The sequence below is a fragment of the Propithecus coquereli genome, unplaced genomic scaffold, assembly GCF_000956105.1.
Source record: "Propithecus coquereli isolate 6110/MARCELLA unplaced genomic scaffold, Pcoq_1.0 Scaffold83, whole genome shotgun sequence".
Taxonomy (NCBI): domain Eukaryota; kingdom Metazoa; phylum Chordata; class Mammalia; order Primates; family Indriidae; genus Propithecus; species Propithecus coquereli.
In genome coordinates, this window is record NW_012154507.1 from 7,672,920 (window position 1) to 7,685,525 (window position 12,606).

General features: G+C 43.5%; 1 protein-coding gene across 1 annotated transcript in view; it reads left to right on the plus strand.

Moving 5' to 3' along the window:
* The first annotated feature begins 7,636 nt into the window (after positions 1 to 7,636).
* The window catches only part of LINC01599 (long intergenic non-protein coding RNA 1599), an 8,530-nt gene continuing 3,560 nt past the window's right edge, over positions 7,637 to 12,606 (plus strand). The window contains 2 exon segments of the mRNA XM_012663751.1: positions 7,637 to 7,758; positions 7,760 to 7,853. Coding sequence (XP_012519205.1) covers positions 7,637 to 7,758; positions 7,760 to 7,853 — 216 coding nt within the window.

A 12,606-nucleotide genomic window follows, 5' to 3' on the forward strand; every position in this document is an offset into this window, starting at 1 on the left:
GGACAACAATGTGCTTTTAAATAGCTATCTTCTTTCTCAATCTTGTTACAAAATTTTTAAAAAAAATTGTTCAAAACTCTTGCTCTCAAGCATATATCCAACACCCACATTCAGTCTGTTATCCTTTGTCCCTGGTTCATAAATGTCTAATTGTTAACCTGAGAGTCCAAGGAACAGGAAAGATCAGGAGAGGCTTAGTGTGGCCAATAAGAACAGAATTCCCAATTAGCTCTGGAAGACAGCACCAGTTCAGTTATAAATCTGATCACCTTCCCTTTATGCACCCAAGCGTGAATAGTCTGTTTTTCTCTTAAGGAGAAAATGGCTCATCTGATTACCATCTAATCTAGCTGTATGTTCTTGGGCAAGTTGAACTCTCTGAATGTTAGTTTCCCTTTCTATAAAATGAGAATGATATCTACTGAATAACATTGTGGTGATGGCTAAACTAGATAATGTTTGGGGACCATACATAAGGAGGTATTCTCCCCAACTTAAGCCTATACTGTTCATTCTGAGAATTCAGACTGGTAAATTTTTGCAAACCAGAGAGGTGTGCAAGAAACCATCCTAAGTAAATGATACATAAGTGGTCCAGGAAAAACAAACAAAATCCTCAATTGTTAGAAAGGAAGGAGGCCACTTGCAGTGGCTCACACTTTAATTCCAGTACTTCGAGAGGTCAAGTTGGGAGGATCGCTTGAGACCATGAGTTCGAGACTAGCTTGAGCAACATAGCAAGACCCCATCTCTACAAAAAATAAAAATAAAAAAACTAGCCAGGTGTGGGGGCACACACCTATGGTCCCAGCTACTCGGGAGGCTGAAGCAGGAGGATCGCTTGAACCCATGAGTTCAAGGCTGCAAGTGAACTTTGATTGTGCCATTGCACTCCAGCCTGGGTGACAGAGCAAGACCCTACCTCTAAAAATAAATTTATAATAATAAGGAAGGATTCCAAGTTTAGTAGTGTGCCTATCATTTATATTCCACTCAGACTTCTTCATCTCCTCTTTTAGACTCTGCCTTCATGACCGGAAGAGAGTAAGTCACAGGGAGAGAGAATTGAGAGGTTACTCTTACCAAAAAAATCCTGTAAGGCATTAATAATGTATAGGGCATTCTGTTTGGGTACTTCCCAGAAAAATATAATACCAAAAAAGAAAAAAACACAAACAAACCAAAGAAATAGTCCCCTTTTGAAAACACAAAGGTCCCAATGCAGCAGACTAGTGGGGGCCACAGAGAGAGCAGGAACAGAACTTAGCAGAGAAGTTCCTGGAGACTCCTCAAAATACTATAAAGGGACATCAAATGAAATAGGACTTGTTGCTGTTAAAGTTTCTGCACAGTTAATTCAAAGCTAAAGTCTTATGTGTAAAGAGTCTAGAACAACACCTGGCGTAAAAGATCCTCATTATCAGATCCACCCTCTGCAACTACTCTGAAACATTCAGCACATTTATTCACCCTTTCAATGCAATTAACAGGCACTGTGCTCAGTATCAGGGGTACACATTAGTGCTCTTTAAGTGTTAGAGGCAAATAAATCAGTAAGATTGATTTCATACATTTAAGCTGCTTACTTATCCATAATAAGAGGGGCATATGCAAAATGTAACTGCAGCTCTGGGAGAAGTACAGTAGTCAGCTAGCTACAGCAGCAGTGCAAAGAAGGGCATGGTCAATTGTGCCTGAGTTGATCAGGGAAGATTTCATGAGGGAACCGTTGAGTTGATTTTTGAAGGATGAATTGAAATCCACTGATCAGCCTGTCAGGTCTTCTAGACAAACACATGCAACAGCATCAACTGTGGTTTCAGTGTGGCTGGAGCATAGCGTGTGTGTAGGAAATGACTGGTAGGCAGGAGGGCAGGGGAAGGACATGGAGAGTCTGTATGCTGTATCTAGGAGTGTAAACTGAATTCTGTAGGCAGTGAGAGGATAATGTACTATTTTAAGCAGGTAAGTCACTTGGTCAAATCATTTTAGAAAGATTATTCTGCAAGCAATTTGGAGGGTGGGCTGGAGAAGGGTAAGACATGAGGTAAAGAGATCAGGAAGGAAACATTAACAATAGCCAGGCAAGAGATACTCGGGATTGGGGAGTGAGGTCTGGACTCAGACAGTAGCGGTGGGAATGCAGAGGGAGGGATGGACTTGAGCATCGCTGCAGAGCTGGACCAGACTAGAGACACTAAGTCGTGTAGGTGCCCATGGAACATCCTGACAGTCAAGGCCTCCAAAGCCCACATAGTGTGCTTGTACACGTCAGAAAGTGTCCCTTTAAAAAAAAACACACACATTTTTCATTTGGAAAAGAGTTGTTTTATTAGAACTAAAGACTTTACTGCCATCTGCCAGAAAATTGTCCTGTGTACACATCATACAAATTTGGAATTAACAGTTATGATTTTAATTTTTTGCTTTAACTTCAAAACAGTAATAATATCTATGATGTAAATGATGTCTCCTTTCAATGGCACTCTTTGCAGTACCCCAGCCTGAATAACCACACAACCCTGGTTAGATACATGTAACAGGCAGCTAAATACAATTGGCCCTCCATATCTGTGGGTTTCAACCAACCACAGATTGAAAATATTTGGGAAAAAAATGGATATGTCTGTGCCAAACATGTGCAGACTTTTTTATTCTTCTCATTATTTCCTAAACAATATAGTATAACAGCAATGTACATAGCATTTACATTGTGTTAGATATTATATGTAATCTAGAGATTTAAAGTATATGGGAGGATGTGTCCAGGTTATATGCAAATACTATATACCATTTTATATCAGGGACTTGAACATCTGGATTTCAGTATCCACAAGGGTTCCCAGAACTAATCCCCCATGGATCCTGAGGGAGGATGATATACAGGTTTTTGGACAGAAGAGAGAGTGGATAGTGAAGTATGAGGTCTTACAGGTCACCTCAAATGTATAGATTGAGAAAAGGTCCCAGATAAAACCCTGGCAAGTACCAAAATTCAAGAAATGACTAGAAAAGTACCCCAAAAGGTGAAATCTTGAAGTGTTTTCTCCCTCATATTCAGGGACAAGCAGCTCTCAACTATGTTTATGGCCATACAGCTCCTATTGCGTACTTCATACGCTGTGACTGCCAACCTGCTTTCATGTGCCAAGCTCAGATGTTGTACGTCTGGCCCCAGGTCAACACAGGGATGCTGCCTGCTGGTTGCAGCCCAGTTGTCTGCGGCAGTGCCGTCTTTGCACAGCAGTACTTGGCAGCTGTTTCAATACCTGGCCCTTACTCTGGAGAAACAAGAGAAGACCCCAAAAAGAACACGTTCTTACCGATGCCAAGGAGATCAGGTCTCAGTACAACTTAGATCGGGATGGAACTCACTGGTGCTCGGAAAGTACAGTTTTAGCCTCAATGACTGCTCATTGGCCTCTGATTGTGAGTTCACTTGTGAAGAGGAATGAAGAGAATATGAAATTTAAAATACAGAACCAACACTGAAAATAGGAGTGTTGAATGTGGTGGCCTAATTGTTTTTCTTTTGGGACTGGAACTCCCCTCCTATTGGACTTTCTCCCTCTGCCCAGCATCTAATTGCTCCTTCTCAGTCATCATTCTTGGTTCCTTTTCCTTTTTTGTTGCCTAACTTGCAATTCCCTAGAGCTGTGTCTTTTGTCTGCTCACCTCTCTCCTTCGTAAATCTCAGTTGGAATTTTCATGATTCCAACTACAAGTTTATTGTAGACACCCCCTGTCTGGACCTCTGGCTTGGACTCCTCTGTTAAGCTCTGGCCTCTCCTCCTGAGCTGACTGCCTGATAGATTCCTTTGCTTGCCCAACCAGTAGTATGTCCATTTCTTAGTAAAGTTTCTGCAAAAATACTCTTCTGTCTCACACCTTGTTTTGCTAATGGCATCACCATTCTCTTACCATCGTTAATTCCTTCTGCCTCTCCATAAAATCAGTGTACCCTACAGTGCCCCTCTGCTGGGTTCTCTCATAATCTTCCTCCTCTTTCCATTTTTACTGCCATGGCCTCAGGTCAGGCCTCATTCCCTATAACTTTTGCTCTTCTAATAGCCTCCCCACCTTCAATATCTGTGCAAACAATGGTGGTAGAGCACTCTCCTAACTGGAGTTCCATGCTTTTCATCATTCTGCTTGAAAACCTTCCAATAGCCTGCCAGGTTAAATAGAAACTTGGGTCTCAGGACCCAAGCTAGCCCACAAACGCCTCCTGGATAAAAGGCACTTCTTTTCAGGGGTAGCTAGTGCTAGGTTAAAGTAAGCCCTGAGCTGCCCAAGAATAAAAGTCAACACAGAGGAAAGCAGAATCTAGAAGCAAAAAGAAAAATTAGGACACTGTCCTGATGATTCAGTTTGAGCCTCTGAAGCCAACTATGCCTGAAGCCAGCTGAAGCCAGCTGCACCCCTTGAACTCAAGTCATATAACTTAGTTAACTTTGTTCTGCTGGTTTATGGTTGGGTTTCTCTCCCTTGCAGTGGATCAATTCCTACCTGGTACAGCCTTCAAACCTTTCTGCCCATCAAACCCTACTCTAAAGATCGTTCCCAAACATTACTTTTTCCAGGAAGTAATCTGCTTTTTAAGTTTGCATTTTGTCCATATTACCTATCAGATCATTTTAGTCAATTTAGAAGCTTCCTAGAATAGTGTTGCTGATCATTACTATGGAGATCTTAACCTATCAAACTACAAAAGTAAACATTATAAAACTAGTCAGAAAGGAAAAGTAAAGAAACAAAAACCTGTTGTGGGAGTGATTTGGCTTAAATGTATTAACAAAGCAAATCCACCCTCTTTGCACCCAGAAAATGTTTCAGCCTCCACCTTTCCATCTCTACCAAGGGACCATTATTTGGAGGGAATAACTCAAAGAGCTGAGAAAATGAATTGCTTACGAAAGGGGGTGGGTTCTGGGGTTGGCCCCTGGTTATGGGGGTGCCTGAGAAGTAGAGGGAGAGTTATAACGTGCATTAGGAGAGATACTTAGGCGGTGAGGTTTGAGATATACAGAGCAAGTGTAGAACCTGGGGGTGCTTTCTTGCTGCTTTTCTCTTGGATTATGGGGAAACCCATGTTTAGAGTGAAGTTTTAATTTTTTCCTCTTCTACTGTAATTCGTTTAGTTATCCAGCTTTCAGGGAAATCTGACACCTGGGCACAATCTAAGTGGGGTGGTAGAAAATGAAGAGAGAGGCCAGTGTGGAAACATATGCCACCCTCTAAGGGGCCCAAAAGAAGGGGGCAGCATCCTCTAGATGGGGACGGGTCTGGGAGCCGCAGGGAGAGCTCACGAGGCAGACAGGGCAGAGTTGGAAGGGGCAGGGAGGCATCCACACTGGGTGGCCCACTCAGGAGAAGCTCAAAATAAGATGTCCCCATTCCCATTGTATATCAGGAGGGGGGCCCTGGAATGAAGGCAGAGTTGACCCCTGGGGGTAGCTGTTACAGATGTAATATACATTTTACCAGATTTTAGGTGTAATACTCCAGAGCAGTCAAGGTATTTGAAAAGATTGAGGTGGGCTAACTTTTTTATATATCACCAGATGTGAAACTGTAAATACAACCAATTTATAGTCACATCATTTATTCCAATTGGCTTTAGAAATTAATTGTGATTTATTGTATAGGATGCCCTGGGTCCTGCACTGTGACAGCGTTCTGAAACCGGATTGAGAAAAAAAAATGTCTAAAACGAGACCTTGAATTTATTTCCCAACTTTCTGGAGTGATCCCTGATTCTCACAGGGTCTAACTTTTCAAAGACATAAGACAACCATTCACTTATTGATCCCACAGGAGAGTCCTAAGTTGATCTTAAAGGCAGCTTTGATGATTGACAGATGATTAGCTGCAGTTGCAGGAGAATTAAATTACCAGTTGGAAACCAGATTAAATGCTGGGGTTGCATATGGATGGGCTCAGGACTGTCAGACTTGATAGAAGTGCTGTCTTATGTGATCTTGCTTAATATGATCAGGGCTAACACAAGACCCAAGCTAATATTGCCACTTAGCAATTCAGAGCTTTGCATTCAGATAAATATCTCTGTCCAGAGCTGTGAAATATGAGCAGAGAGTAGGGCGTGTGTGTGTGAGAGAGAGAGAGAGGGAGAGAGAGAGAGAGAGAGAGAAAGGGTGAAGGCTGTAAGTAGGTGTGTAATTAATTGATAAAAGGCTGGAGGAATCTATGGCTTTATTTTTCTTACTAATGTCTCCAGAGCACATGCATAACTTTCCAGATAGCCTTGAAAAACATGACTATTATTCTGCAGCAGGGACAACAAAAAGCATTATTCGCCATACTTCCATGAGGTCCCTGGCAAGTGGGATTCTGTAAAGAGAGAGCCTGGGGCTCTGCCTCTTCAGCCTCCCCTGCTCAGGAACTTGGGGATCTCCCCAGAAACACTTCTCCAACCATGAGGGATTTCCCTTCACTCTGATTCGTCTCTGGGTATTTTGCTACCACTTTTCCAAACAATCCATGCCAAGTATTGATCGTGATTAGGAGAGTGACCACACAGACCGCCCAGAGGTCACCCTGTCCCTCTCCTGATTGAAGATTTCCCTCAGCATAATTTGGTGGAAACTTTCTGGACTAGATAGAAGCCAGGGTGTGAAGGCTGAGCTCCCACCTCTGCTGTTGACTAGTTGTGAGTTCTTAGGCAGGTCCCTTGGTGAGGGTCTGTTCCTTCATCCGTAAGAGAGGGGTGATGGCGGTGGTGGTGACATTTGTTCTGTGCACCCACAGAGTTCTTAGGATGCTCAGACAGAAAAAGGGATGTAAGAGCTGGTGTCAGTTTGGAAGCTGGGTGGAAACGTGAGTTCCGGTGGTGGTGCTCACGGTTGGCAACAGGCTCGATGCCGTCTTCCCCCTTCTCGGCCAGCATGCTGTGTTTGAAAAGAATAAACAGCCGCTTCTCCAGGCCTGCTGGCTGTCTGTTCACAGCAGCTTCATCTCTGAACGAGCCCCACACAAGGCAGTGGAGACAGCTGATGGATCAGCTCTCCTTGGTCTCTCTGGCTTTCTTCCTCATAGCCCCTGGTTGATCCTGGGCCAGATCTTATCAATCGTCCCCCCTCACTGTCGTCACAGAAGATGACCAGAGATGGGGAGTCACCATCTCTCGTTATTTGCGTTCAGTGGGCCGGGCCCTGTGGCAGGTGCTCTGGGTACCAGCTGCCCACAGTCATGCAGAGGAGCCAGTTCCTGAAAGGACAGAGCCTGGGACATGCCGAGCATTTTATAAATACTTTTTATCCTTACTCTTATTACTGGAGCGTGGAGGAGTGATCTGGTTTACAAATGTGTTTCCTTTGACTGCTACAACTTATCAAATGAAAGGACTCCTCAGCTCAGTACTGTCTTATTTTGTTGTTCCTAAAAGAATTTAGGGTTGGGGGTCTTCCCCGGCAGGCTGTAAATGCTGCTTTGATTTGTGGGAGCTCCAGGACTTGATTTAAAGCAGCCCAGCCCTTGAGAAGCCCTGTTATGGAGACTCAGGCAGGTGGTGGACCCTGGGCTTCCAGGATGCCAAGGCCTCACGAAGCCTGGCCCGTGGGACAGGGCTCCCCCTGGCTTGAACCTCCAGGGAGCACTCAGCAGCAGGGACCCACCGATGTTTCCTCTCAGCCGCCAGCATTGCTCAGAGAGGAAGTTCTGTGGCTTGCTGGAAGGGCGAGGCTGTGACAGTTACAAAAGACAATGGGCAGACGGTGCGGAAGATCCCCCTGAGATTGCTGCACACCCCATGTCCCCAGAGCATGGCCCCTCAGCTCATAGCTGAAGAAATGGGGCGCACAGCCAGGCAAGGCCAGGACCAGGTTCCAGCCTTAGTGACTCCTGCTCAGGAAGGCCTGTGCGCTCCACGCTGACTCATGCCCCTCTGAGCTGTCCACTGCACTGGACCATTTGCCCACTGTTGCCTTCCTCCTTCCAGAGACACTGTCCATCTTCAACCAAAGAGGTCCCAGCTACTGATGGGCACTCATTTTGTGTAAATCCCCAGTTGTGATCCAGTGGCTGGTCCTTGCACCTTGCTATGATTTTATTGGTCACATAAGCACTGGGGTGGCTGGGTGGGAAGTTGTTTATCTAGCCCCAGGAGCCTCTCTCTAGATGCCTCCATTTTAAAGATTCTGTCCTGTTTGTCCATGATATGGCTCTGCTGACTTTGATTCTATCTTGTCTCCCTAATTCCACGGCTGTCTCCTCGAAGACAAGAACAGCATCTTCTTTGCATCTTGCACTATCCTTGCACTTATTGCTTGAGGCATATTTGATTATCTAGTTTACTAATTACTCCAACTGTCTTTTGCTTTGCCATGTGTGTGCTAGCTTCCGTAGGGAATACAAAAATGAGTAGACATGAATGCAAAGTGAGGCAAAGAGTGGAGAATGTGAGAGTACTGCCTTATCTCACACAGTTTGGTGGGAACAGGCGAGAGAGCAAGGGTCGAGAGGCTCACGAAGCACATGGGGAGGGGGACGCTGTGGTTGAAGAGAAGAGGGCGCTGTGAGGTACAGAGGAGGCTGGAGCGAAGGAACAGGAACCAGAGCAGGGCAGATGAACTGATTCTGAAAAGAAGAGGGTCACCTCTTCAACAGGACTAATGGAGGGAAGGAAGAAGGGAAAGATGGAAGGAGGGAGGGAGGGAGGAGATGTAGCTAAATTTGGACACAGATGCGAAAGACAAAGGAGTTCACCACTAATGTCCTCGAGTTTTCACCGTTAAATGATGAAGGAGGGGACTTGAGCCTCAACACTAAGGAGCTGAAATTGCCAAGGATCCGTTGCTGGGGGATTTGGAAGTGGCGTCTGTAACACAGAAATGGCCATGTGACCTGACTGGGGGAGAAAGCAGTGCATGGTTGGGGGAGCGGGAATTATCTCTGGGGCCATCTTCCGCCCCACACCCCACGTATCAGGATCTTGAGGCCCCCAGGGGTACACTCTGCCCAACTGGCCTTCCCCAAGTTCTGAAGTTCTCCCTCCTTCCCTCGTAGCATCCTTTGCTGGCTAACCTTGAACTAATTGCTGGTACTGTTTCCGTAGGTGCTGGTGGCTTTGTGTGCTTCTCTCTCTCAGGGAACAGTGTGATATTCTTGGAGGGAGGTGCGGTTTGATTTTGGTTCGCATGGATTTTTCAAAAGCTCGGGATCAATTTGTCCAATTGTTAATTCTCAGAGAGACAATTCAACAAAGCCTCAATTCACCATAAGACCAACTTGTCAAGTTTACCAAAATAACCAGTTTATCAAAAGCTGTTTCAATGAGTACTCTCTGTATGAATACATTCATGCGCATATTTTCTCAAATATACTCCGTGAATATAAATATATGTTTCATGTGCAGTCAGTGGTTCTGAATATATCCGATAAATAGGAATATATTTCTATTATGAAAATAGTTGATAAATATATATTTATGGGCAGCTTAATATGTATTTGTTATGGGCTTAATTGTGTCCCCCCCCCTTCTTTATATGTTGAAGTCCTAACCCCAGTACCTCAGAATGTGACTGTGTTTCGAGATAGGGCCTTTAAAGAGGTAATTAAGTTAAAATGAGGTCAGTCATTAGGGTGGGCCCTAATCCAGTGTGACTGGTGTCCTTAGAAGACAAGATTGGGACACAGATACACACAGAGGGAAGAGCACATACTGGAGATGAAGGCTGAAGGCAGCTGTCCATAAGCCTAGCGGAGAGGCCTCAGAAGAAACCAACCTTGCTAACACCTTGATCTTGAAACTCTGGTCTCCAGGACTGTGAGAAAGTACATTTCTGTTGTTTAAGCCACCAGTCTATGGTACTCTGGTACAGCAGCACTAACAAACTAATACAGTAATCTTATAGCTATAGTTTTAAAATATGAGATATATTTCATCAGCATTTTAAAGACTGATTTGTCAAAAACTTTACAGAGTAGTTTAGACTTCTCATACAAATATTCAAGAATAAGATATTCACTTAACATGTTAAAAGACTTAACATAAAATTTGGTCTCCAGGACTGTGAGAAAGTACATTTCTGTTGTTTAAGCCACCAGTCTATGGTACTCTGGTACAGCAGCGCTAACAAACTAATACAGTAATCTTATAGCTATAGTTTTAAAATATGAGATATATTTCATCAGCATTTTAAAGACTGATTTGTCAAAAACTTTAAGTTACAGAGTAGTTTAGACTTCTCATACAAATATTCAAGAATAAGATATTCACTTAACATGTTAAAAGACTTAACATAAAATTTGTACAATCATTAACTCTTCAGGAAGAATATATCTTGAAACAAGATTTTGATAACCATGGCAGATTGGCCATTGATTTCCAGCAAATCTGGCTGCTTCCCCTATTAGCATGTGGGATTGGATTATCCTCTGCAAAGGGGCTGGTGTTTTGGGATGTGGGGTATTGCCTTAGCTCGAGCTGCATAGACTGGGTGGCTTAGACAACAGAAATTTATTTGTCACAGTTCTGGAGGCCAGGAAGTCCAAGACCAAGGTGCCAGCAGATCTGGTGTCTAGTGAGGGCCCTATTCCTGCTTTGCAGATGGAAACCAGGAATTCTTGCTGTGTCCTCACATGGCAGAGAGCAAAGAGAGAGAACACGCTCTTGTGTCTTTTTATGAGGTCACTAATCCCATTCATGAGCCAATCACCTCCCTAAGGCCCTACCTCCTAATACCATCACATTGGAGGATAGGATTTCAATATATAAATTTTAGAAGGACACACATATTCAGTTCATAACAGGTGCCGACAGTAGAAATTCTAGTACATACCATGCACTGTGCTAGACGTCACTCCCAAATGTTATTCCCTGAATTCTCACAACAGGCCTAGGAGATAGGTATTCCATGCAACATACAAGAATATCATAACTTAAAGCAGTTAAATAACTCCCCACAGTTTTGGAGTTAATCATTAGGAGAACCTTCCCTAGTTCTGAAAGACCCAGGTGTAGATCTTAGCTCTGCTGCATCCCATCTGTGTGACCCAGGCAACTGGCTTAACTTCTCTAAACCTCAGTTTCTTCATTTGTGACATGGAGACATACTGCTATTCAACTCATGGGGTTGTTGGACAGATTAAATGTGATAATATTAATATATGTGCTGGGCACAAAGCCCGGCACATATAAAATTCTCAAATGTTAGCTGTTACTATTATTTTAAGAAATATGGTTAGTAGAAATAGTATCAGATGTTATATAGCAGCTTTTACAAAGTGCTTTCGGTTTTCAGAAGAAACCAAGGCTGAGAGAAGTTGAATGAGTCAGTTGGGGCCCTCCAGCCAGTAAGCAGTGGAAAGGGGACTCAACCCAGCCTTTTGGCTCCTAGCAGGGCAGGGGTACAAAATTCTGACAGCCACTCCACCGGCCTATGTCCTTGAAATAGTCAAGGCTCCTGTCTCAGCTTAAAAGTCATGTCTCTGGCCAGGCATGTTAGCTCACACCTATAACACTAGCATTTTGGGAGGCTGAGGCAAGAGGATCGCTTGAGCTCAGGAGTTTGAGGTTGAGTGAGCTATGATGATGCCACTGCACTCTAATCTGGGCAATAGATCAAGACCTTGTCTCCAAAAAAAAGTTATGTCTGTGAATGTGTGTGTCGTTTACTGCAGAGTAGGGAAATGGCTTGAAGAATCTTATCCTGTTGTGTAAGGTTCATCTTGCTTTACATCTATATTCGTCAGGGTTCTCCAAAGAAACAGAACTAAGGATGTGCATATATATATATAGACAGAGAGAGTGAGAGAGTTTAAGGAATATTCATGTGATGGAAGCTGGCAAGTCCAAAAACAAGCTGAGTCAACAGGCTGGAGTTCCAGGGAAGAACAGATATTGCAGCTCAAGTGTGAAAGCTGTCTGCTAGCAGAATTCCTTCCTACTTGGGAGAGGTCAGCCTTTTATTCTATGCAGGCCTTAGGTGATTGGTAAGGCCCCCCAGACATTATGGAGTGCAATCTGCTTTACTAAAAGTCAACCAATTTAAATGTTAATCTCATCTAAAAACACCCTCACCAGAAACACCTGGAATAATGTTTGACCAAATATCTGGGAACTCCGCCCCAGCCAAGTTGGCACATAAAATTAACCATCATGGTGTTTTTGCCAAGCACCATCAAGAATTTGCGGAGAAATCTTATGCACGGCACTGACACTAACCCCTACTCCCCAAATGCCCTGGAAAGATGAAAAGGGGCTGGGGGAGAAGATTGAGTCCTTGAGCCCAACTCCCCCATCCTTTCTCCTTCAGAAGAAAAATGCTGCTAATGAAACAATTTACTTTGTTTCATTTTCTGTCTATTCACTTGTGGTGTCAGGCTGGTAGGGTTGTAGGTGAACCTTTTTTTTTCCTGTCATTTCTTTTGATATGGTTGTAATGTTTTAATTTTATATTAACTACACACTTGCATGCAACTTAATGAACCAGGAGAAAGAGTGTATTTATAATCTTCTCTTTAATTATGACACTTGTTTAAGGTTAGCTTAAGCACTGCCCATTTTTAAAAAATCAATTTTATTGAGGTAGAACTGCTGATTTCAAAAATTTTTTTTTTTTTTTTGAGACAAAGTCTCACTCTGTT